At 34.1% G+C, this 24,549-nt stretch overlaps 4 protein-coding genes across 8 annotated transcripts; 2 read left to right on the top strand and 2 right to left on the bottom strand.

Annotated features, from left to right (window-relative positions):
- Positions 1 to 379: 379 nt before the first annotated feature.
- LOC111460779 (asparagine--tRNA ligase, cytoplasmic 2-like) lies at positions 380 to 3,930 on the bottom strand. Its single transcript, XM_023104067.1, has 8 exons — positions 3,261 to 3,930; positions 2,960 to 3,196; positions 1,926 to 2,510; positions 1,537 to 1,722; positions 1,385 to 1,455; positions 1,172 to 1,301; positions 1,038 to 1,096; positions 380 to 591 (listed from the first exon to the last, which is right to left on the bottom strand). Exons 1-8 carry the CDS (start codon positions 3,675 to 3,677, stop codon positions 408 to 410), a joined length of 1,869 nt encoding a protein of 622 aa, XP_022959835.1. The 5' UTR covers positions 3,678 to 3,930; the 3' UTR covers positions 380 to 407.
- A 2,253-nt stretch (positions 3,931 to 6,183) lies between these two features.
- On the top strand, positions 6,184 to 7,043 carry LOC111460784 (EPIDERMAL PATTERNING FACTOR-like protein 9). The gene is made up of 3 exons (XM_023104076.1): positions 6,184 to 6,330; positions 6,422 to 6,501; positions 6,689 to 7,043. The coding sequence occupies exons 1-3, from the start codon at positions 6,240 to 6,242 to the stop codon at positions 6,848 to 6,850; spliced, it is 333 nt and encodes a 110-aa protein (XP_022959844.1). The 5' UTR covers positions 6,184 to 6,239; the 3' UTR covers positions 6,851 to 7,043.
- A 1,521-nt stretch (positions 7,044 to 8,564) lies between these two features.
- Positions 8,565 to 17,096, bottom strand: LOC111460780 (TBC1 domain family member 15-like). 3 transcript variants are annotated; one of them, XM_023104069.1, is made up of 12 exons: positions 16,716 to 17,095; positions 15,757 to 15,926; positions 15,361 to 15,456; positions 14,706 to 14,809; positions 13,126 to 13,358; positions 11,832 to 11,954; positions 11,461 to 11,549; positions 10,556 to 10,661; positions 9,966 to 10,063; positions 9,258 to 9,509; positions 9,050 to 9,133; positions 8,565 to 8,963 (listed from the first exon to the last, which is right to left on the bottom strand). In XM_023104069.1, the coding sequence occupies exons 2-12, from the start codon at positions 15,883 to 15,885 to the stop codon at positions 8,952 to 8,954; spliced, it is 1,326 nt and encodes a 441-aa protein (XP_022959837.1). In that variant the 5' UTR covers positions 15,886 to 15,926; positions 16,716 to 17,095; the 3' UTR covers positions 8,565 to 8,951. The 3 variants fall into 3 exon arrangements, with proteins under 3 accessions (XP_022959837.1, XP_022959836.1, XP_022959839.1); XM_023104068.1 differs by having other exon boundaries at positions 15,757 to 15,899; XM_023104071.1 differs by lacking the exons at positions 8,565 to 8,963; positions 9,050 to 9,133 and having other exon boundaries at positions 9,385 to 9,520; positions 15,757 to 15,899; positions 16,716 to 17,096.
- Positions 17,097 to 20,197: 3,101 nt separating this feature from the next.
- LOC111460610 (peptidyl-prolyl cis-trans isomerase FKBP15-1-like) lies at positions 20,198 to 23,858 on the top strand. Of its 3 annotated transcripts, XR_002713443.1 has the most exons (8): positions 20,198 to 20,353; positions 20,430 to 20,519; positions 20,627 to 20,676; positions 21,790 to 21,852; positions 22,283 to 22,373; positions 22,943 to 23,047; positions 23,521 to 23,721; positions 23,775 to 23,858. XR_002713443.1 is itself a non-coding variant. In XM_023103810.1 (7 exons), the coding sequence occupies exons 2-7, from the start codon at positions 20,477 to 20,479 to the stop codon at positions 23,616 to 23,618; spliced, it is 450 nt and encodes a 149-aa protein (XP_022959578.1). In that variant the 5' UTR covers positions 20,198 to 20,353; positions 20,430 to 20,476; the 3' UTR covers positions 23,619 to 23,853. The 3 variants fall into 3 exon arrangements, 2 of the variants coding, with proteins under 2 accessions (XP_022959578.1, XP_022959579.1); XM_023103810.1 differs by having other exon boundaries at positions 23,521 to 23,853; XM_023103811.1 differs by having other exon boundaries at positions 20,211 to 20,353; positions 20,458 to 20,519; positions 23,521 to 23,858.
- Positions 23,859 to 24,549: the final 691 nt, after the last annotated feature.

Below are 24,549 nucleotides of genomic sequence, written 5' to 3'. Positions count from 1 at the left end.
AGGACACGAGTGCTAGCAAAGACTTCAAGAGTCCCACATCGATTAGTGAAGGGAACGGTAACATTTTTAGTTCAATGGGTAGGTTAAGGGCAAAAGACTTCATACCAATGGAAACGATATTTCTTACTTATAAACTCATGATCAACCTCTTAATTAATCGAAGTAGGACTCCTCTCTAACAATAATCAACCCAATGCATTTCAAACTTCTAATCTCTTGATCAATGTTGGTAAGTATAAACTCATGAACGAGTCTTTTCCATAAAGATCTCTCATTTTATTCCAAATTCTCTGTTATTTACAAGAACAAATCTTAGGGAGAAACAAACACAAGTCATTTTTGAGTTCCATTTCAGCAGCAGCAGGCATATGAGGTCATTGATCTAGAAATTTGGGCTTGAACTCGGTTTAATGGCTGACCTTTCCAAGACTCCTTGGAAACGGAATAGCATCTTTGATATCAGTAAGGCCAGTAGTAAACAGAACGAAACGATCAAATGCCAAACTAAAACCAGAGTGCTTCACTGTTCCATGCCTTCGAATCTCCAAGTACCACTCGTACTGCTCTCTTGGCAGCCCCATCTCCTTCATCCTGTGTGTCAACATCCATATTACAACAAACCAATAACTTTCTAGGACAGTTATCATGGAGTTTCAACCCATTTCTTAAAAGCATATTTACTTTTTTCACATGCCTAGTGACACACACTAGAACAGCTCATAATTAGACTTTTTTTTTTTTACTTTGATTCTTCAACTTTAAGATGTTCTCTCTTTTTTTTTCGGGTAAAATTCGACTAATCTCACGAGGTAACTGCATGATTCTATTACATTTGGTTGGTGGGCAGTCGCTATGATCAACTTATTCTCTTTAAACCTTTTATTATTCTCATGGTCTTTATTGACCATGAGCCGACCTATAATGGTTAACCTAAATCTAGACATCTAACCTACTACACGTGGATATAAACGCGTGTCTATGTTAGTAAATAAATAAAAGATGTGAAAGTGTCTACGTTTCGGATGAATAATTTATACCTTGTCAACAATACATCGAGACGCTCCTCCTTTTGGCTGCCAGAAATTACTACTCCACCCTACAACAGTCGGGCCCGAGTTTAAGAAATAATTTTTCATTGAATCGGAATCTATCCAAAAAGTAAAGTGCTAACCTTTGGAAGAACTACATCAAATGCTGCCACTGTTTTCCCATCATCATTCAGTCGCACATTAAATGGCTTGGTTTCTTTTGGGTAGTTATATACTATCACAGGCTTCTTAAAGAAGGCATCAGCAAGATAACTGTGTTTCATGTGACCAAAATAAATAACTTTTGATAAATGAAAAAATATCAATTTGCTTGTGTTGTACTAGCATTTTCACACCTGAGATGATCATCAGTTAAAGCAGCACCAAATTTAAGCCTTTTCGAGCATTGAGATTTTTGATCGGTTGCCTGACAGTGAAGAATTTTGTTTTTCAATATTCAGATAAACGGGTGGAAACGAAAAACTGAGGCATCTGTTCGAAGATTCACCTTATCCAGAATTTCTATTGCAGCAGTGTAAGAGACCTTCTCAAATGAACTTGTGATGGTTGATTCAAGGCGATGAATGCTAGTTTTGTCGATTCGTTTTTGCACGAATTTCATATCATCCAGACAGTGCTCCAACACCCATTTGGAGAGGAACTTAACAAGGTCATCAGCACAGTTGATGACATCCTGGACTCCCCAAAAGATGATACAAAACGCAAGTTAAAAGATGGAAATTCTTCATTTCAATGGTGCAATGATATTAGAAACAACTACTGATCACAGAAAATAAAGGTTTTAATGGCTAAATCAACATGGACTCTTAGACCCATAATTTATATGTCAAATACTAAGCAATCTAAAGGAATAAGTATATGATCACAGATACATACCTCGAGTTCAGCAAAAGCAATTTCGACCTCCACCATCCACATTTCAGCAGCATGTTTTGCCGACTCGATTCTATCTGCCCGAAACCTCGGTCCGCATGAGTAAACATTTCCAAGGGCACATGCATAGGTCTCCAAATGGAGTTGTCCAGACACCGTGAGATAAGTTTCTTGTGGGAAGAAATTTTCAGAAACGTGAACTTTATCTTTCTTCAATTTGGATTTTTGTTTTCCTCTGGCTTCTAATTGTAATGCAAGTTCATTTGTCTTCTTTAAATCCTGAACTGCAGCAGCTAAGGCTTCCCTGTTGCTTTCACTTCTCTCGAGTTCTTTGACAATATTTTTTTTCTCTATTGCAGCAGCCTTAACAGTTTCAAGATTCACACCATCAGTTTCCTTGTCTTCTGTTGATTCTATTTTCTTAACTTCTGAATTGCCGGCACGGGTTGTAACGTGGAACTTTTCACTGAATCCCTCGCTGTCTGTGGTCGTGATGGTCGGTAATTGCACATAAAGAAAGCCATGATTTTGGAAGAATGTGTGAGTTGCAAAAGTCAAGGCATTATGAACTCTCATAACAGTTGCTACCTGCATAAGGTAATGAATATCAATGAAGATCAAGATCCAATACTTCATTGGCTTCAATGGTTAAAATATGAAAAACTCTCTTCTCAAACTTCGGCCCTAGAGCCCTTTGCATCGATACTATTCAGTTCATTAAACGCCGTGATCAAGAACATCAACCTATACATATAAATCTTCTTGGTTTTCCCTTTTAATATCTGCGATGTTCAGTTCAGCTTGCGTACACCTCGACTAATTTCATTTCATGGACAACCCTACTATATAAATCCTTTCCTTTACCAGAGATTGAACTGTATCACCATTTTTCTGATCTCAAGGCTCTTACTCTAATTCACATGCTGCTATTGCTTAAGCACAATCTTAAAACTAATGGCGGTATAATAATAGGCATGCAAACAGACCCATAAAACAGAACAGAAATGCAATGTATGGTTGAAGCTTGTTCGAATTACCGTTGTTGTTCGAGGACGAAAATAAGAAAATTTTCTCAAAAGATCTATTAGCAACTTCTTTTGGGTTAGTGGGTACTTTTCCTGTTCAACCTTCCCTACGTGAAGGATTTTCTCCACTTCAAGCCGAACCAGATGTTTCCCAGGTGCCGGTGCCCGCTTCAATATGCCTTCCACCAAGATGCAAGTTCCCGTAGGCATCAGCTGGCCAGGATGATGTAACGAGGACTCAACAGCAACCTGCAAGTTTCTATACTTTGAGAACAAACTTGCAAACAGTTGGCGTGCATAGATTAGAGGTTACCTGAAGGCTTGCAACACAAGAGCCATCGTTAACAACAAGAAAAGTAGTGGAAGGAAGCGGCGGCGGCGGCTTATGAACAGACGTCTCCAACTTCTCACCGGCGTGTAAATCATTTCCATACAGCATCCTAAGCAAAGACCTAACGATCGGAATCCGCGACTGTAAAATCTCAATGCAGCTAACATCCTTAGCCCTAGGCGGCAGAGCATCACACGCCGTTCTAACACTAGCATCAGCCGGCACCGCCGCCTCTCTAAAAACCTCCTTGGAGGACTTCACCCAGCCTCCGATCACCAATTTCTGATCCACAAACCCCAAACCACCATCGCTGCAGTCCAGCACAGTTTTGAGAAGAACCCGCTTCGAGTACTTGGAGAAGGTGACAGGGGTGAAAACAGTAGGGTGTTCGGCGGCCATTGAAGAGTGTGGGAGGAAGAAAGATAACAGAAACGGTGAATTGATGAGTGAAGAAGATGAGCCATGGATGAAGAGATATAGAACAAAATCGAGATGCTTTTCTTGGGGAAGAAGATGGGGAAATCGAGAGAGGATGTTAATGGAGGGAAAGGGATTGTTTCAGAGGAATGATTTCGGCTGTTTCGTGGGATAAACTGAGAGAGATTACAGAGTTTGAATTGGAATCCTTCCAAGTTCGAGAGTTTCTTGGAGATTTGTTCATTTCATAACTTTGCAGATCGTTTCCCGCGGTTGGAAAGTGAAACCTTGCGTGAAAGCGACCGTTTCAAAAAATATATATATTTTTTATTTTTATTATTATTATTTATACTTTATATTCATAGCCCAATAAGCCCAATAAGCCCAAATTGACGTAAAAATGATTGGGCTCAAAAAACCAAAACAAGCCCAAGTCCACATAAACTCAAATTCATATATTATAATTTTTTTAATTAATTTATTTATTACCAAATATTTTCTTCTAAATTTTCTTTTTTTTTTTTTTTTTTAAGAAAAAAGACAATAATATTCAAATTGTGAATAAAGTATAACCAACAACGACAAAACGGGATAAAAAAAGGCCTAACGGAATCTGCGTAGGGTACCCTACACGGGAAGGGGTTGTGTCCATAAGTGGAGGAGCCTGTGTCCTACATTTTTAACCCCATTTTCCCTATAGCCACGACATGTCGCTTCCTTTTTTGGCATGGCCTCCTTTTTTTTTTTATATTTTTTTTAAAATCTTTATATATGTCTTCAACCTCACAGTTTTAAAACGCATCTATTACAGAGATAGTTCTATTAGGGATCTCATACTATTTACCGTTTAGCATATCATTAATTGATGTACTTTTCAGCTAGCTACACGTCTCTTCTACTCGACGCAGTCCCAACATCGTACACTACACTTAAGCATCTCGACGAGCTCGTCAGCACTGCATCTCTCGCACTCTCTCGTCACTTTAGAAACGAGTAAGTAACATGACCATGTTGCAAGAGAATGTCGGGGTCATTAAGTGTCAAACTCATATCCCAAACCCTGATCCAAATTCTGGGTATAGATCGGTGGACCATGTAAAAGTGTTTGTCCACTAAAACCTATAAAACGTCCTAGAAGTTTCTACTCGGTCGTACAAAGTGGGGGGAAAAAGTAATAAAAAGGAATATAAGGGGGGAAAATTGAATGAATGAGAGAAATTTGTCCTTGTTTGTAGCAATTGAATGAATTGTCTACCAATTTATAAGGTTTGAATTGAATGTCCCTAGATCCTTCTCTATGGAACTTCACAGACCCATCTAGACCTTTCATCACAATAATAATATTATTATTATTATTAATATTAATATCTTCACAAAATATCTTATTTTATATGTTTAAAAATATTTATTTTTTAAATATGAAAATTTCGTAAAATCCCCTATTAAAAAAAATTAATATAAGTAGTTTTGACATTATATTTAAAATTCAGATTTCATCCGTTATTTATAAAAAGGGTATATTGGTAATTTTGCTTAGATGCAACGACAAAAAGGTAAAATTCGATAGTTATGAAAAAAAAAGAGAATTTATATAATACAATTCCATATATAACCTCGAAAAAGTAACGTAATTTTGCTTAGATACAAGGACAAAAAGGTAAAATTCGATAGTTATGAAAAAAAAAGAATTTATATAATACAAATCCATATATAACCTCGAAAAAGTAATATAAACTTCATTTTAGAAGAAATTAAATATGAGTAGTTTTGACATTATTTTTAAAATTCAGATTTCATCCGTTTTTTATAATATTTTTTATATATATATATGCATGCAAATTAATAAGGGTATATTGGTAATTATGCTTAGATGCAAGGACAAAAAGGTAAAACTGAATAGTTATGAAAAAAAAACGGGAATTTACATAATACAATTCCATATATAACCTCGAAAAAGTAATATAAATCCATTTTAAAAGAAATTAAATATGAGTAGTTTTGACATTATTATTATTATTTTATCTATGTGTCAACTTATAAGGGTATATTGGTAATTGTGTTCAAAAAGGTAAAATTCGATAATTATGGAAAAAAAAAAGAATTATAAAAGAATTTAAAATATTTATTATAGTCCCTAAACTTTAGGTTAATTCTATTTTAGTCTTTGAACTCTAATCACACATAACCGTTCTCTTGACGTAAAAATATTCAAACTTATATTTTAAAAGTGAGCTAGACTCGGGTCGATGTTTACTCCAATTCAAATTTTTAAAATTTTAAAATTTAAAAGGAGACAAAAATAATTTGAAAACAAAAAGAGGGGTATATATGTAATTTCTATAAACATTCCATGGAGTGGGGACAAACAAGGTATATGGGTGCAGAGAGGATGGGGGACCAAACTGTCATTTCACAGCTTAAATTTTGCAATTTTTTTTATTTATTTTGAAAGAGTTCCCATTTTATCACAAGTATTAATACTTTTTGAGTTCCATTCTCTCATTCTACAATTGCAGCAATTGGTTTCTTATCCTCTCTTTTCCAATGGCGAAAGCTGCGAAACCACTTCTTCGTCTTCTCCTCCTCCTTCTAGCCCTAATTCTCTGCTCTCTCTGCTCAACAATGGCGCTAAAAGGTTTCTCTCTCTCTTTTTCTCTCTCGGTTTACGTTCTTCGTCGCTTGATTTACTTTATTCATCTTCTCTCCGTATCTTTTTTCGCGTTCAGGACGATTCTCAACAGAGGACGAACTTTTCGCTAAACCTCTGCCTCAATTCCGTTCCGTACAAACAACAATCGCGCCCGAGGTTAGTTGTTCGTACTATCCGGACGATAGATCTTTTTCGATTTTTATCATTTAGGAATTCGCGTCTCGTTTCTTGATCTCTGTTTCGCGTTTCTGATCTCTTGAATGTACTTTTAAAGTAGTCGTTAAATGCTCGAGACTCGAAGCTATAATGTGTTTATGTTTTATGGAAATTTTAAAAAATTCAGATGAGAAATTCAAGAAGGTTGATGATTGGTTCAACAGCACCGATATGTACTTATAATGAATGTAGAGGATGCAAATACAAGTGCAGAGCCGAGCAAGTGCCAGTTGAAGGCAATGACCCGATCAATAGTGCTTATCACTATAGATGTGTTTGTCATAGGTAATTTCATTTTAATCTCCCCAAATTTTTGTACCAATTTTCTTAGTTTTTTGTTCTTTCCAAGACAATTTGAGAGGTAGACTTGAGTCCTACCTTCCTTGAGTCTATTTTGTTTGTGTTACATAAATTTTCGCGTCAGTTTTGTTGTAACACTTTTCGTTGGTTTTATTGATAATTGTTTAAATCAATAGCTTGTATGGATAACTAAATTAGATTTTTTTTCCTTCAAATTTTATCAAAGCAAATGAGTCCAATACATGAATTAATTAATACTATACAATCAAATATCATATAAATACGAGAAAGAATAAATATTTAAAAGAATTAATAATTCTGGTAACTTATTTAACTTGAAATACATATATAATTATACATGGGAGATTTCTTAAAATTTATTTAGGAAATATGTTTGTATTGGTTTATAGAAATAGTTTTGGCTTTTAAAAACAATTCAAGACAAGTAGGTAATAAAGCAAAAAATAAAAATTTTATTCTAATTTTTTTTTATGAAAGCTCATAAATAGTTCATATTATTCGAAATAAGTTTAATTAATTTAGATATATATCAACTTCGAGTTGATGTTTCCATCCTTCTGGTCAATTTATATAGTTATAATCCAATCATAAGCTAAAATCTAAAGTTTCATTATTTCAATCTCGACTTAAAACTTCACGTTTTTAACATGAAAATGAGCAAGTTTCATCTGGGTTTTTGGAAATTTCGAGACTCGAACCTCTAGCACCGAACGAGCAATGAGAGGGGCCGAGAAGGGTTTTTTTTGAGAGAGAGAGAGAGAGAGAAGAAGAGACGTCCCGTCATGAATGAAAGATAGAAAAGTATCAGAGAAATCACATGGAAGTGGGCCCAAAAGATATGGGTTGTTGGAGTTCCATTCCAAATCCCAAGCCATTGAAAATGGGGAGCACAGAAATAAGAAGAAGATGAAGAAGACGATGGTGCAGAGTACTTAACAAGGACGGCCCCACACACTACATTATTTTCACTCCAGTCAAATCAATATCCCCACTTCTGACTTCTCTTCTTTTTTTTTTTCCTAAAAAAAAGTTATTCTTTTTCTTAAAAAATAAATAAAAAAGATATTAATAAAATTGAAAATTTTAAAATTTTAATAATAAAATGGTATAAATTTATAATTCTTTCTATACCCCAAACTTGTTATGATAAGTTAAAATTTTTTAATTTTATCAAATTAGATCGTGATAGAACAAAGTATAGAATTCAAGATCCATCGAGGCAATATCGAGCCAACTTTGAGTGCAAACAAGAGTCTATACGGTTCTTGGAACTAATGAAGAACGAGACGAATACGTAATTGGCCAAGAATAGACAATTATAATAATAAAGTCCTTTCCAAGTTTAAGATCATGCATTAGTTGAAAGGGGAAATGAAACATTCTTTACAAGAGTGTAAAAATCTCTCTCTAGCAAACACGTTTTAAATCTTGAGGGAAAGCCGAGGACAACGTTTGCTAGCAGTGGATTTAGGCTATTACAAATGGTCCCAGAGCCAGACATGAGGCAGTGTGCTAGCGAGAAGGCTGGCTCCAAAAGGGGTGGATTGTGAGATTACACATCGATTGAAGAGGGAAACAAACCATTCTTTACGAGGGTGTGAAAACCTCTCCCCAGCAAACGCGTTTTAAAACCTTAACGGGAAGCCCAGAAGGAAAAGCCCAAAAAAGACAATATCGGCTAGCAATAGGCTTAGCTATGACACCCCGACTTTACTTTACACAATCTTAGTAGTCTATATAAAAAGGAAAAAATAACAAAGGGTGCCTCAAAATTCTTCAACCCCTAGAACATATCTTGTTTCTTGACCCAGAAAATCAGCATAAATGTAATGAAGTATTTGAAAAAATAGTGGAATCCAAAGATAAGTTGAGAGAGATATGAATAACCAAAAGGCCAAAAGCCACAATAATACACAAACATCTGAAATATATACACAAACCAAACTTGGAATTTTCTTCGTTCGATCACTTCCTTGGAATGATGGATAAATGGAAACAGAATGGGAATCATTTCTGAAGTAGCAATCCTCTGGCTTTCTTTGTCCCATCTTGAGCCTACCAGCCATTTGCTAGTTCTTGATCTGCAAGCAAAATAGGCCTTTAAGAGACAAGGACACTAATAATTTCATAGCTGCTAACTCAACTGAAAGTCCCCACATGTTCATACCTTGCTCAAGTACTTCTTATGTAGTTTCAACGCCTCATTACATGCTTTTTTGGCATCCAGATTTCCAGTTACATCACCCAATATCTAGAACCCAAAATCATGGATCAACATTAAAAGGGTTCGAATCCTATTGAGAGGTATAATCCTATGAATGGTAAGATATAATAAGAGGAAAAAACAAAGAAGAAGAGGAGAAGGTATGTCTTACGTTTACAACATCATCCAAACCTTTGGCTTCCTTGAGAATTCGCTTATTCTTGGCCTCGAGGACACTTGCAACTAGAAAAACTGGAAGCGGAAGTTGCTGATCATTGGGTCCCATCTTCACATTTTTCCTCTCAAATTTCCCATACTGTTTTAGATGTTTGTCGTTCCCACCGGTTCCCCCTCCACCCTTCGAATCAGACCCCGATTCGTACGTTAAGAACAAGTTTGGATTGTATTCCATGGCCCACATCATCTGAAACCAGTCTATATTACTGTATCAGTTAAACAAATTTTAATTCATACATACCATGCTACATTATATAAAAATCTAGCTAAATATATGTCACTGGTGTTTTTACACTTCAGTACAAATCCATATGGTTTAAAATGTTCATTAGGTCCCTTGAACTCTAATAGAATACACAACAATGAATCAAGAGTATAGGAACAAGCTTTGGATTTAGAAAATCTACATCGCTCATTTGGTGTTTTTTGTTTGAAATCTTTCAACTTTCATTATGTGTTTAATCAATCTAGATTGGGAAAGGTTCACCACTATGGTTGGCTTAGTAGACATTGAAGTGGTAAAGGGACTTGGAAAATGAGTTCAAACACTAATTAGCTAACTTCAACACTCATGAATATTCAAGAAACACCAAGAAATCCAAACCACTTTTTCTATCAAGCTCATCAAATAGTTACTCTTTACCTCCCAAAGATATAAACTGTCCACAAAGGAGAACTCTCTGCGAAAAAGCACCATCAACATCCGAAATGCAAACAAGTATTCTCCACCATCCAACTCCTCTGCAAACATGAAAGTAATCTTCTGAAACATAATCTCGAAAATTGAACCAAAAAGGAACCACGAAACATGAGAGAATAGGGCGAGAGTAGTAAGGAAAAGAAGTCGATATAATGAACGAGAAATAAATATTTGATATTTTATGAGAATTATAAATATGTATTTTATTTCAACTCTGAAATCGAATCAAATCTTCTAAAAATAAAAGTTAAAAAAAAAAAAATCAAGCGTCTTGCACAAAATGAGAAGGTACAAAACCATGAAAACCATTGAACTGTGCATTCTAAAGAAACTCAGTATACATTGTCTCGATTTGGAGAATTGTCATGGCCATGATATAAAGATAGAAATTTCAAATAGTTAATACCAATCGGACGTTTGGAGTTGCATATAAAATTGAAAAAAAAAATTAAAACAAGAAACGAAAACGACAAGCAAAATGCAGTTTCTGGGTCCTACTGTTAGAAAATGATTTTAAAAAGAAAAATCCATACCGAGATGTTGATGAAGCTTAGGATCAACAATTTTAATTACTTGTGATAACGTACTGAGCTGAGATTGCACTCCTATGGTACCAGTATTGCACCTAAAGTTTTCTCTCTGCCATTAGGGAGGGGGAAGAGAATAGAGTGTGAGAACTATGAACTGGAAAAAAAGTAGAATATACAATTTGTAACATTGAGCAGTTCGTTTCTGTTAGAAACAAAGGTTTTTCTCCCCCTCTAATAATTTTTTGGCTTAATTATGAATTTTAGCCACTATACTCTCGAAGTTATATTTAATCTTTGTATTTCAAAAGAAAAACTCGCAGCCTTAACTATAAACTTTTGATTTTGTGTCTTGTCATTAACTTCGTTAGTTTAATGCAATAAAGCTTGCACAACACACCAAAGAATTATGCTCAAAATGAATCTACAACATAGTCGCTATGGCTTGGAATATGCTGCCTAGCATCTTGGTAATATTTGTACCATGAAGTATAATTTGGTCCCTATGGTTTAGCTAAACCTCACAAATTGTTCATAAACTGTCTTTTTATCCACTTGAAAACCACCTATAACCTTCCATTTTTTCATTCAACACTAAACTCCTATACAGTCATCTATTACACTTGAAAACTAAAAAAAAATCAAATCATGGCCACATAAATAAAAAGTCTATGGTAATGGTGGGAAAGATTATGAGATTTATCTAGACTATAAGAACCAAAGTAAGACTTTTAAAACCATGAAACCAAATTAAACTAAATTGAAATGGTTAAAACTATATTTAAAAATTGAAACTATGTCCAAGCTATAGAAACAAAATTTCTCACCTAACCATATTTCTTTTCACCAAACGTAATTTAACATATTATTATCACCACAAAAGAAAAGTAAGAAGATAAGATAGTGCATACTAGTCTGCGCATTGCATGATCAAAACACCAAAAAGCATCGGCTTCATTTTCGAGTAGAATTATAATTGGCGAGCAAATATCATTCATCCCTGCCAACAAGTAGAATTTATCAGACTTCAAGTTGGAATATGACATCGTAAGAACTTTAATGAGTGGACTTGAACATTTCTTTCTTTGTATTATGAACTATGCACAATTTTTAATTTGCAAATAGTTCTGTTATGAAACTTTCGTTTGACAAAAGAAAAATGGGATGATATTCTTTTTAGTTCCTTAAAAGGATGCCTTGTAAACTACTTTTTTCTGTTTTAAAAGTTATATCTTGTTTTAAAATGTTTTTTTTTTTCAAAAACAAACGGGGGGGAACTTGCCTTGCATATAACCAACTTCACCATCAATCCAAGCATAAACAGAAAGGATATCCCAAAGTTTTGATTGATTAGCTTCACTCTCGTAGTATACAAGAGCTCGATCTGTGCGAACTACATCCAAACCTGCAGCCAAATTCTATAGCTCAAGATAAGCACAACTAGTGAAAAACATGAGGTATATAGTTGACCAAAAAAATTGAAGGTATAATTTTCAAGCCTTGGTAAAATATAGCATACAGTGTTTGAAGGAAAAAACACTAGAATGCTCAGACAATTATCCATTTTTCCTTTGAAATGCAAATACTAGCCCGCAAATATTCTCTGGTACACAAACAACAAGTTATTACAATTTACATTCCACATGAAGTACCAAACTAATTGCTTGTCTTGATCCCACTAGGTCGTGTTGTTGAGGTGAGCACATACACATAGATGAAACAGCACTAAATCGTGGTGTTAAATTTACATGTTTCATCTATGTGTATGTCTAGATATACTTAACATTTCAAAATAGATGAAACATGTCATTTAACATTAAAGAAAATATACGCCAGTAAAAACATAAAAAATCAAGTAAAATGACTTTTTTTATGGATTTACAGCAACCTCTCTTTTCGTTGTTTAGGTTCAGCCATTGCAATGTATAAATGGGCACCTCATATTAACCATTTTCCTTCTGAATGGGCTTCCCTTGTAGCACATAAAATAGTTTTTCTTTTACTTTTCATTTCTTTCATGTGTCCGTCATAAGTCTCAACTTAAAATACTATACACGTGTGTGTGTGTATATATATATATATATATATATATAAACGGACACTCCCTTTTGCATGTTGGATACATGTGACTGGACATACCTGTGTCCATGTTTCCTAGCTTGTCCTCAATACCTTCTAATTGTTGTCTAAGTATCAAAATTTCTCCATTTTGCCATCAAAGAAATCAAAGAATATTCGCAAAAAAGACACGGACTTATACAAAACTCTTCGAACATGTTGTTTACCAAGGTATATCTTGGCATAAACTGTCTAATATTTTTACTTCTTGTAGTCATACCTCACTCATTGTAAATTGGGAAGGTCTTTTGTAAACATCATGGATATTTCATCCTTTTTGTAAATTTCAATCATCAATGAAATTGTCACTCAAAAGAAAAAATATATTTCTCAATTTCTATTCTGAGAGAACCAAAGACCCAGTACGAATAATGCAAAAAAGATAAGAATGAATATACACAAATCCAACTGCCTTATTTATTAAAATTGACATATATGACGGTTAATCAAACACATACCTATCTGATGTAAAGTTAGTTTCCATTCAATAACTTTCTTGTCTAAAGTAGAATTGTTTCCACCCGGAGAATCATCCGATGTGCCCACGGTATCAATTTCTTGTAAATTTGTGCTTGTTTCCTCCTCTACCGGTCGTCCATCCGCAGTGATAATAGCCGTTGTAACAAACTTTCCAGTACCAATCATTGGAACCATCTTTTGACATTCGTCTTTCCAGACGCCATATTGCTCCCTTAATAAAGTCAATATTTTCTATTAAAAAAAGTGATCCTGCTTCTAAGATCATGAGAGTGCATGGGTCGGTGATCTAAAAACAAGAGGTTGAAAAGAAAGGGATTTACTGAAAAATAGAGTATAGTTAATATGATAGCTGTATTTGAATATGCACTTGGTAGCAAATTTAGAATATGCTAACATTTAAAACATGAAAATCTTGTTTTAAAAAATTTATTGTTTTTAATTACAAAATTCAAATGCTAGAAATAAACACACCAGACAAAAATTTATTGCAGCTATTTGATTCAATGAATCTGAAAAACAAGAAATTGATTCAAGAAGAGAAACATCGATTTATTTGGATAAAAGAAAAGGCTATGTGGACAAAAATTGTTGTATGCTAATATTAGAGTAAACATATATATTAAAAATAAAAACACATGCATGTGTTTGTAATAAGCACCAACTCTCAGTTCTAAATCTAAGGAACTAACGGATGAAGATCTGATAGTCCCTGCAAAACAATGAACCAACAGAATATCTGAACAATTCTAAGGGATCCAACATGATTGAGTATCATCCGCCTGATGAATTTTAGCTGACTATTCGAACATGAGGACAAAAATATTCTTAAAAGAGGGCATGAGGTTTCACGTATTCTTTCGTTAACTCTTGATGTCTTCTACTATATTTTACTATGGGATAATTAAACTTAAAGGCAAGCCACTGTTAGCTCCTAAGGGAACTAAGGTTGAAAGGACTGATATTGAGAAATGAAACTAATTGGGTAAATAGCGAAAGACTCACTGCCCGTGATTCAGCAGATTGACTACTGCATAATAGGGAATGCTATTGGTAATCAATTTGGAGCTTTTGGCTTAGTGATAGAAAAAAGACTAAATATGCCAAATAGTTATTAATCTTTCAAGTAATTCCTGATTTGGTCTATAATCTTTTGAAACTCTCGATTTTACAATTAGAAAATTAAAAATTTCGTAAAACTCTCTCTTTCAATATGTAAAAAAAAAAATTAAAAAATTAAAAATTAAAAATTGATGTATCAAATTCTATTAACATATTTGGAGAGAATATTTTAATCTCCCTTAATTGAGGTTTTTAACCTTTTAAGTTATTTTCATCAAATTAATGAGAAGCCTTGTTTCCTAAAAAAGAAAAGATTAATTTTTCAAGAACTGAGTAAAAATATACCATCATCAAATGAAATTAAAAAAAAGTAGACTTCATTAATCCCATGAGTAAGAGAAGAGAACTAAACTCAAAGGTTACCAAGATAATTGGAAGGCTACCTAAGTTTCTAGATCCTATTTGTGCAAGCCAAACATAAACAAGAGAAGAAATTTACCTACGTTGCTGTCTGATTCCATTCCTCTCTTCAAATGTGCTGTTAGGATCATAACAACCCAACAAAAATTCCCAAACTGCACCCTTGATAGAAGGGTGAACTCCCTATTAGAACAAAAAACATAATTAGTGGTAAAAATAGTCGTACAAGCTCTTTTGGTACATTTTGACATATTAAATCAAATAACTGTGCTGAGACTAAGAATATTGCCATGATCTAAACTAAAATCAAGCACTTAAAACAGGAGCTTTCGGCAATGTTAAATCTATTACAATGAATAGTGAAGCCTTATTTTCAAGGCAACACTGAAAAATAATGACAACTGCAAACAAACATTAATTAGCAACTTGTTCAATAATTGGATCCATAAAAAAGTAGGTTTAATGGCAAATTAAAGTTGTAATGTACAAGGGTACTAATTATGGTAGGGGAAAAAATATCAACTCCTACCCAAAGCTTAAAATGTAATTGTCAATGGAAATGACAAAATTCAAATGTTAAGAAAATGTTGATGTCAATAGAAATTTTGAGAAACTCATAGAACTTAAGGAAACTTGTACAAATCTTTGAATTAATTTATAAGATTTTAAATGTAGAATGGTGCAAACAAGGTTAAAATATATAATTTTTGTTATCAAATAAATATATGCATTACCCCACGGTGAATTCGTCTAAGCACTTTGGCTATATCCAAATGGCCATCTTTAGAAAATGCTGCATCCCACCTTCTTGCACTAAGAGTTTTCCCCGGCTGCAGCCATAAGAAAATAAAAACAGTCGTGTGCATATTATAATAGACTTAAAGTAGCTGATGTCTTCATCATGAAGAGGATCAAATTCTAGGAGTGCAAACCAGCAAGAATTATGAGTGACTTAACTAAAAATAGAAACAAGCTCTCTTCTCTTTTCTTTCCTTTTCTTTCTCTAATGAATGAGTTTACTGGGAAAAGATACCAGCATACCCAACTTCCAGCACAATATCATTCAAAAAGAAAAGTTTTCTTCTCATTTCCTACCTTGAGTGATGAAAAGCTTTTAAATATTTTCATACCTTAATTTTAAATCGGGTCTTCGGAATATCTGCTACACATTCAGCTCTAACTGGATAAAATGCATCCAGCTCAGTTGCGGTTGCAGTATTCGTCATAAGAATCCCAGTTAGCTTGAAGCAACAGAGCATGCAAATCAATTAGCCTGTCTCAGCCATCCAAGTTAGTAACTCTGTTAGAATAATTTCAACATTAAGAAGAAGAAAAAACCATACAAAGAGAGGCCAACTAAAAAAACCAAGTTATTAACAAGAAAATAACACAAAGAATACCCAAAAAAACATAAGAAACTCAACGAAGGAGACTTTCTCTTGCTATCTAAGTCCAAGAAAGTTCCCATGTCTCCTTCCAATCAAATATACATGTTTTCTGCTTAATTCAATAACAAGTGGACGTGGAGATTTGATCTTTTGACCTTTTTATCGAACTTACAATGCCTTAACTAATAGCATATGTTCAAGTTGATACCAAATGAACATGTTCTCACACAGCATTTATTCTGAAATGGTGAATCCAAAACGAATCAATCGTTTCATAAAATCTCAACATTTTGAACAATAGAAATACCAAAAAATCTGTACACGCAACCCCATGCTTTGAGAGCAAAAGGATGATCATCCAGTTACATGTGACATGATCTAGCCCATAACATTTCACAAAATAAAACAACATTTTAATTAACCAGCATAAACCAATGTCCCTAGTTCCAAACCAATGTAGAGTCCTATAAATCGACCTACTCGAATCCAATCTCATCACAAAAGCATTCAAATGAAAAGGAAAAAATCTGATAATGAGCTAACTCAAAACATTTGATTGTCCGGTCAATCCTCTCAAACATGCCAAAGACCAAGTCAATAGCCCAATCGCGAATGCAGACAGAGATAGAAACATCAAAATCGAGAATCATTCCCGATGATAATCCGCAAAGAAACCTTGATAGCATAAACGATTTGGTTACCTCAATTCCCAGTCGATTTCAAGATTCAACGGAGCGTAAATCAAAAAACCAAAAGTTGGGCCGTGAATTTCTTAGAAGATGAAATTAATCGATAATGAACCAGAACGAAATTGGGGAAAATTGGGGAAAATTGATCCGACAACGAAGAATCGAGGAATGTGGAAGACGAATCGATGCGAAATATTTATGGATCGAGGACGATTGATGAAAGCGGTTTGAATCGCTCTGTTTCTGCTACAGGTTTTTGACTAATTTTAGACATCTCTCTAAAATGGGTTGGACTACAATCACCTTGAATCTGATGAAAGCGAAAAACATGGAAATTTTTGCATCAATTAACACAAAAAAAAGAATGTTAAAATATATTCAACGTTGAAGAATCCTCCTCCATTAAAATATATATATACAATCATTCAACGCGGCCACCCCGATATGATCGGAGTTACAACATAACATGAATTTAATTAGTTTTAATCTGACATGTGCGAGCACAAGTTCGAACCTCAAATCTGTGGTCCAAATTGATGATTTACGTCTTATCTTTCCCTTCGAGTTAGATTTAAAATTATGAAACTGAAACTGATACCTAACAAGCTAAAATTGATAAATTGTATCAAAGTTAGACTCTGGACAGTGTGCTAACGAGGACGCTGGCTCCAAATGTTGTAAATTATCCTAAGGTCTATAAGGTCTTATTCTCTCGTATTTGGCTCCAAATGTTGTAAATTATCCTAAGGTCTATAAGGTCTTATTCTCTCGTATTTAAGTTTCTTTCTATTTCTTTGAGACGAATTAGTCTTATTATCTGGGATCAACCAATCATTAAGTTTCTTTCTGCTTCTTTAGGACTGATTAGTCTTATTGTCTGGTTTTTGCTGATATTTTTAATTAAGTTTCTTTCTGTTTCTTTAGGACTGATTAGTCTTATTGTCTGGTTTTTGCTGATATTTTTAATTAAGTTTCTTTCGGCTTATTTAGGACTGATTAGTCTTATTGTCTGGTTTTTGCTGATATTTTTAATTAAGTTTCTTTCTGCTTCTTTAGGACTGATTAGTCTTATTGTCTGGTTTTTGCTGATATTTTTAATTAAGTTTCTTCCTGCTTCTTTAGGACTGATTAGTCTTATTGTCTGGTTTTTGCTGATATTTTTAATTAAGTTTCTTTCTATTTCTTTAGGACTGATTAGTCTTATTGTCTGGTTTTTGCTGATATTTTTAATTAAGTTTCTTCCTGCTTCTTTAGGACTGATTAGTCTTATTGTCTGGTTTTTGCTGATATTTTTAATTAAGTTTCTTCCTGCTTCTTTAGGACTGATTAGTCTTATTGTCTGGTTTTTGCTGATATTTTTAATTAAGTTTCTTTCTGTTTCTTTAGGACTCATATTGTCTGGTTTTTGCTGATATTTTTAATTAAGTTTCTTTCTGCTTCTTTAGGACTGATTAGTCTTATTGTCTGGTTTTTGCTGATATTTTTAATTAAGTTTCTTTCTGCTTCTTTGGGACTGATTAGTCTTATTGTCTGGTTTTTGCTGATATTTTTAATTAAGTTTCTTCCTGCTTCTTTAGGACTGATTAGTCTTATTGTCTGGTTTTTGCTGATATTTTTAATTAAGTTTCTTCCTGCTTCTTTAGGACTGATTAGTCTTATTGTCTGGTTTTTGCTGATATTTTTAATTAAGTTTCTTCCTGCTTCTTTACGACTGATTAGTCTTATTGTCTGGTTTTTGCTGATATTTTTAATTAAGTTTCTTTCTGCTTATTTAGGACTGATTAGTCTTATTGTCTGGTTTTTGCTGATATTTTTAATTAAGTTTCTTTCTGCTTATTTAGGACTGATTAGTCTTATTGTCTGGTTTTTGCTGATATTTTTAATTAAGTTTCTTTCTGCTTCTTTGGGACTGATTAGTCTTATTGTCTGGTTTTTGCTGATATTTTTAATTAAGTTTCTTCCTGCTTCTTTAGGACTGATTAGTCTTATTGTCTGGTTTTTGCTGATATTTTTAATTAAGTTTCTTCCTGCTTCTTTAGGACTGATTAGTCTTATTGTCTGGTTTTTGCTGATATTTTTAATTAAGTTTCTTCCTGCTTCTTTAGGACTGATTATAGGACTGATTAGTCTTATTGTCTGGTTTTTGCTGATATTTTTAATTAAGTTTCTTCCTGCTTCTTTAGGACTGATTAGTCTTATTGTCTGGTTTTTGCTGATATTTTTAATTAAGTTTCTTCCTGCTTCTTTAGGACTGATTAGTCTTATTGTCTGGTTTTTGCTGATATTTTTAATTAAGTTTCTTCCTGCTTCTTTAGGACTGATTAGTCTTATTGTCTGGTTTTTGTTGATATTTTTAATTAAGTTTCTTTCTATTTCTTTAGGACTGATTAGTCTTATTGTCTGGTTTTTGCTGATATTTTTAATTAAGTTTCTTCCTGCTTCTTTAGGACTGATTAGTCTTATTGTCTGGTTTTTGCTGATATTTTTAATTAAGTTTCTTTCTGTTTCTTTAGGACTCATTAGTCTTATTGTCTGGTTTTTGCTGATATTTTTAATTAAGTTTCTTTCTGCTTATTTAGGACTTTAGGACTGATTAGTTTTATTGTCTGGTTTTTGCTGATATTTTTAGGTTCAACCATTATTGTAAAGGCTGGACTTTAAGTTTCTTTCTGATTCTTTAAGACGGATTAGTCTCATTATCTGGGATTTAAGTTTCTTTCTGCTGATATTTTTAGGTAGTTCAACATCATTAAGTTTCTTTTTGCTTCTTTAGGACTGATTAGTCTTATTGTCTGGTTTTTGCTGATATTTAAGTTTCTTTCTGTTTCTTTAGGACTGGTATTTAAGTTTCTTTCTGTATTTAAGTTTCTTTCTGCTGGTATTTTTAAGTTCAACCATCGTTGTAAAGGCTGGGACTTTAAGTTTTTTTCTGCTGATATTTTTAGGTTCAACTATAATGGTAAACGTTATGTCATGCTTAAAATTAATAAAAAAACACTTAAGATCCAATTGTTTATGTTCTGTGCTCTAGCAATCTGTTGCTGAACTTATCAAGTTTTGTGTGTCACATTGTATTTCTTGAGTGACATATTAGTGAGAGTCTTTGTAGTATGATAGTGAGATATTCACTCGTAACAATTTGTTTATTAGTGATTGGTTGCTACCCGTGAATGTAGGGGAACTTCTTCTCTTCGAACCACGTAAATATCTTGGTGTCTCTTTGTGTAATTTCATTCATTGGTGTTGTGAGTACATTTGTTCTGCCTTCGGCGCACAACACCAAAAAGGTGAACTGTGAGATCTCATGTCGGTTGAACGAGGGAAACGAAGCATTTCTTATAAAGGTGTGGAAATCTTGACGCCGATACGTAACGAGCTAAAACGGACAAATGGTATCAAGGTCAGACTCCATCGGTTGAAAGAGGAGAACGAAACACTTTTATAAGTGAATACCGCTCCCTAAACGCAAGAGTAAATAGTGATTGATAGCTTAAAATCAATAACAAAGATTTATACAATTTCTGATATGTTGAAAGATTTTCAATATGATCGGTGGAGATAACGAAAATGTCTGAAATGTAGCCCGATCACCGCTTCTTCTGACGCGTCTCTCTAGATTTGCGACGAATCAGCCAATTTTTTTGGATCAGGTAATGAAAATTAGTTTGTTTAATTGTTAATCTGCTTCTTATTTCCCTTTACGAGATATTATTATTTGGATTTTAGCAATCGATCAACACAATCGCACTCTCAGAACAAATTCCAGGTGAATAATGAAGGCTTCTCTAATTTTCTTCTTGCTTGCGTGCACTTCAGGTATGCTATTCTATTGTATTGTGATCGTAGTTCGTCATAAATCGGTTGTCGTTCTTCCGATTCCATTTAATGGATTCATTTTTGTTGGTGGTTTGAATTAATTTCAGTCTACGCGATGTCGGATGAAGATGTAACTGAGTTACAGATTGATGTTACGGTAATTTGTTTATTTTATCTATTATTTCAGAAATTGGTTCTGATTTTTCGTACATTATTCCTTTTGCTATGAATCTGGAGGTCTCTCCATTTTCAAGTTTGATAGGAATTTAACGATCTTGGATACTAACGAATGGATTTTATGTTCTACAAGTTGTTCTTGTCTAGTGAAAGCTCTATGGTCACTGACACTGTAATATTACAGACTTATGAACGTATATTTGACTTGCATGTTGTTAAAATGAGATCCATATGTCCAATGAAAAGTGTAAAGTTGTGTTAGTTTCTGGATTGTGTTGAGATCAATTTATGAGATGGAGTTTTCCCCCTGTCATAATATGAAGTGAATTTGATATGAATATGTCGTCTTCTTCACAAAAAAAATTCCTCTGAGACCTTCATTGAGCTGTTCCCGTGGGGTAGGAAAATGAATTGTGGAACTTTTCTTTGAAATGATTCATAGGTCCGACTCGCTAAGGCTTGACTAAGAGTCTCATTAGGGCATCCTCCCCCACCATTCCGGCCTATTATTCATAGGGATTTGACCGATGGGGAAGGTATTGATCCCATTCATTAGTTCGACATTATTTGAGGAAGTAGGTCAACATGCTTGAATTGATTCCTAGCCTTGATGCTAGTATAACGCAATTGAACTTTTCTTTTGGTAACATTTTGAGCCTAAGTCCCAGGTGGGAAGTTGAGCCATGAGAATCAATAACCACTGATAATGGTCTTATAAAGTTGTAATTTCTGCAATTTTGTGAGAAAACGTTGAATGGTCAGATCTTTTGGTTACTCTCATACTTTTGTATCGCGAAATTAACGTTAGCTGGTAATGTGGTAAAGAACTGCTTGACGAAGAGGCAGTTAGTCTTTTCCATTATTGCTCAGACAAACATCTACTATATGCTAAAATATGAATTTGGTTTCATGAGATCCGTGTCTGCAAGTTGCGTTTTTTCCCTAGCTTTTCACAGTTCCAATGAATGTTTGATATTGCACTGCCAGCCTTTAGATTCTGGAATGTGTTACTCTGGACCACTCCCCAAGCCTTTTCTTGCTAATTCTTTGTTTTGATGCTTTTTTTCTTTTCTCTTTGTTTCTTCTTTTGCAGAGTAGGCCATCATCTTGTGATATTGAAACTCGTAAAGGAGATAAAATCAAAGTTCATTATCGTGTAAGTTGAACAATATTTTAGTTCGACTCTTGCTTTTGTGTGTGCGCATAAAACAAACACGGTCAATTTGTTAATGAGTCAATGAATTATAAAGGAAGAATTGGGGAGATGTCAAGAGCTGGGAAGGTAAGGCACTGCCTCTGTTAGAAAAAGGGCATTCTTGATTTCACGACGGATGTTGTAATGTTCACAAATAAAACTAACTGGGTTACACCAGAATTTGAATTTGTCTGAGAACTTTATCATTCAGTATATTTGAAGGAATGATCCCGAATTTGAATCATTACACAGTTGCTGCTGATACAAACATGATAGATTGATGATTTTCACTGATATGGTTATGAACACAGTCGATTCATTTATAATTAAGATTTTTCTTTTAGCTCCGCACATCTTCTTGACTGATATCTGTTATCCTATGATTCAATAGGGGATGTTCACAGATGGGACTGTTTTTGACTCTAGTTTTGAAAGGGGTGTCCCATTTGAGTTTCAGCTTGGCGCTGGTAAAGTAATTAAAGGTATTTGTGCACAAAACACATACATCTAGTAATTAGTAGAAAAGTTTCTGGTGCAGCCAAGATAGTTTATTTGTTCTTGTTACTATTTTTATTTTTTTTTAGTTTGAATGTTTCCATATTGTTCACCATTGTCTCGACTCATGTGTTCGAGCTCAGCTGTGGTCAAGTAACAATTCATCTTTTGTGATAGATCTCTTATGAGTTGCACCATATTAGTTAATTGGTTTATTATTCTCATAATCTATAATTAGGATATATCTTGGAACTGATGTTGGTTTAAAATCCGCTCATCTGTTCATGTTGCTTGAACTTAACAAATTGCTGTACGCTCCCTCATTTTCGCGTTTTCGCGTTTTCGCATAATTTGTTCCTTCACTCGTTCAAATTTTTCATGACCTTTGATCTGTGAACTCAAGTCTACAAAATTGTATATTAAGCTCAAAAGATCCAATAAAATGGTCATTACGCAAAGATCTGTACTGAATAAACTTTGCTAATTGCTCTGTGAATACTCATTCTGATGTTGTGCATGGGAAGTTACTGAGAGTTGAAAATTCCTTCATTTTCAGGATGGGACCAAGGATTACTAGGAATGTGCGTTGGTGAGAAACGGAAATTGACCATTCCTTCAAAGTTAGGATATGGACCGCACGGCGTTCCACCAACCATACCAGGTAATCCAAGACTACCACTTATCTATAAAGAACTCAAGCTTTTACCGAACTAGTAAGGTGTTCTCGAAAGGGGACAAACAAAGATTGAATGCACTCCTATGCCATATTTGTACAAATAGAATAGTCAATTTATACATAATGGTAAAAGGGTCCCTCTATGATCATACAAGCATGAACAAGCATGCATGAACCATTTCACGAAGTATGCATCCAGATAGCCCAAAGTCTCCGATCGTTAGCTCTCGGTCTCCAATTAAAAAACAACGTCGATGAAGATGAAATCTATGGACTCTTAGAAACATTTGCATTTAATCCTTGACATTAGTTACAAGTGTTCTGAAAAGAAGCAACTATAAGGACTAATTATTTACATTAAGTTCACAACCCAACTCAAACGATGATGATTTGAATTTATTCACGGCTGAAGTATGTGGAGTTTTGTGTTGTTCCCTTGTTGGATTTTGAATATACAGGTGGTGTAACACTTGTCTTTGACACTGAGCTTGTTGCTATTAATGGGAAACCATCAAGTGGTGGAAACTCAGTCAAGGAAGAGAGTGATGATCTATAAGTGAAACCACCTATTCTACCATTGGAGCCCCTTCGGTTGAGATGCTTATCAATCTTCTCCAACTTTAGTTTCTTCCATTTTTCATACTCTTTTCACTTTCTACTTTTCCTTATAGCTACTTTAGAGTACGAGTTTTCGATTTATTTGCCTCTCGTTTAAGTTTTGATGAGATGCTAATTTACGATATTTATTTTGAATTCTTAGAATTAATGAAGAGCAACTCTCGATTTATTTGCCGCTCATTTAAGTTTGATAAATGAGATGTTAATGCTAATTTATGATATTTATTTTCGATCGTTAGAATTAACGAAGAACAACGATATACCACTTATTATCACGTGTCCCATTTTTTACGTCCCCATATTACATGTTGCACCAACATGTTTGTTGGTACGAGCAAATTCTCCTATTACATTATGAGCACCTAATCTCCTAAAAGGTTTTCGTCACCATGCAAATGGCATACACAACGTTAGAAATTGAGATTAAAAGATATAAATAGTGAAGTTCTTGACGCTTCTTTTGGCTATGACTTCTGCCCAATTCTCCTTTTGGGGCTTCGACTCTTGCATAAAGTTCTTGTTTCGCCAATTCAAAAGTTGTGGGGCTTCGATAGTCAAAGTCATTCCATTCCAGAAAATATCGTATTTCTAAATTTTCATAAGGTCCCCCTGGAATTCCTTCCAAAGCTTGTTCAATAATTTTTATGGATTTCGTCATCTCACACTAAATAACGAGCTAATGAATCTCCTTCTTTTTGTCACTGAACTTTCATAATGATCAGCATTGGTTCTGATAACCCCCAATTTATTACATTTTCTCCAAAAATAATGCTTACTCCCTCATTATTACCTCTTCTCCATAAATAATGCCTACTCTCTCAACTCTTCTAAAAAAAGAAATCCAAACATTTATTTATCCATCCATGAGG

Source organism: Cucurbita moschata, unplaced genomic scaffold, assembly GCF_002738365.1.
Source record: "Cucurbita moschata cultivar Rifu unplaced genomic scaffold, Cmos_1.0 Cmo_Scf00024, whole genome shotgun sequence".
Taxonomy (NCBI): domain Eukaryota; kingdom Viridiplantae; phylum Streptophyta; class Magnoliopsida; order Cucurbitales; family Cucurbitaceae; genus Cucurbita; species Cucurbita moschata.
The sequence above is the reverse complement of the archived record's forward strand: the minus strand, read 5'-3'. Positions and strand labels throughout refer to the sequence as shown.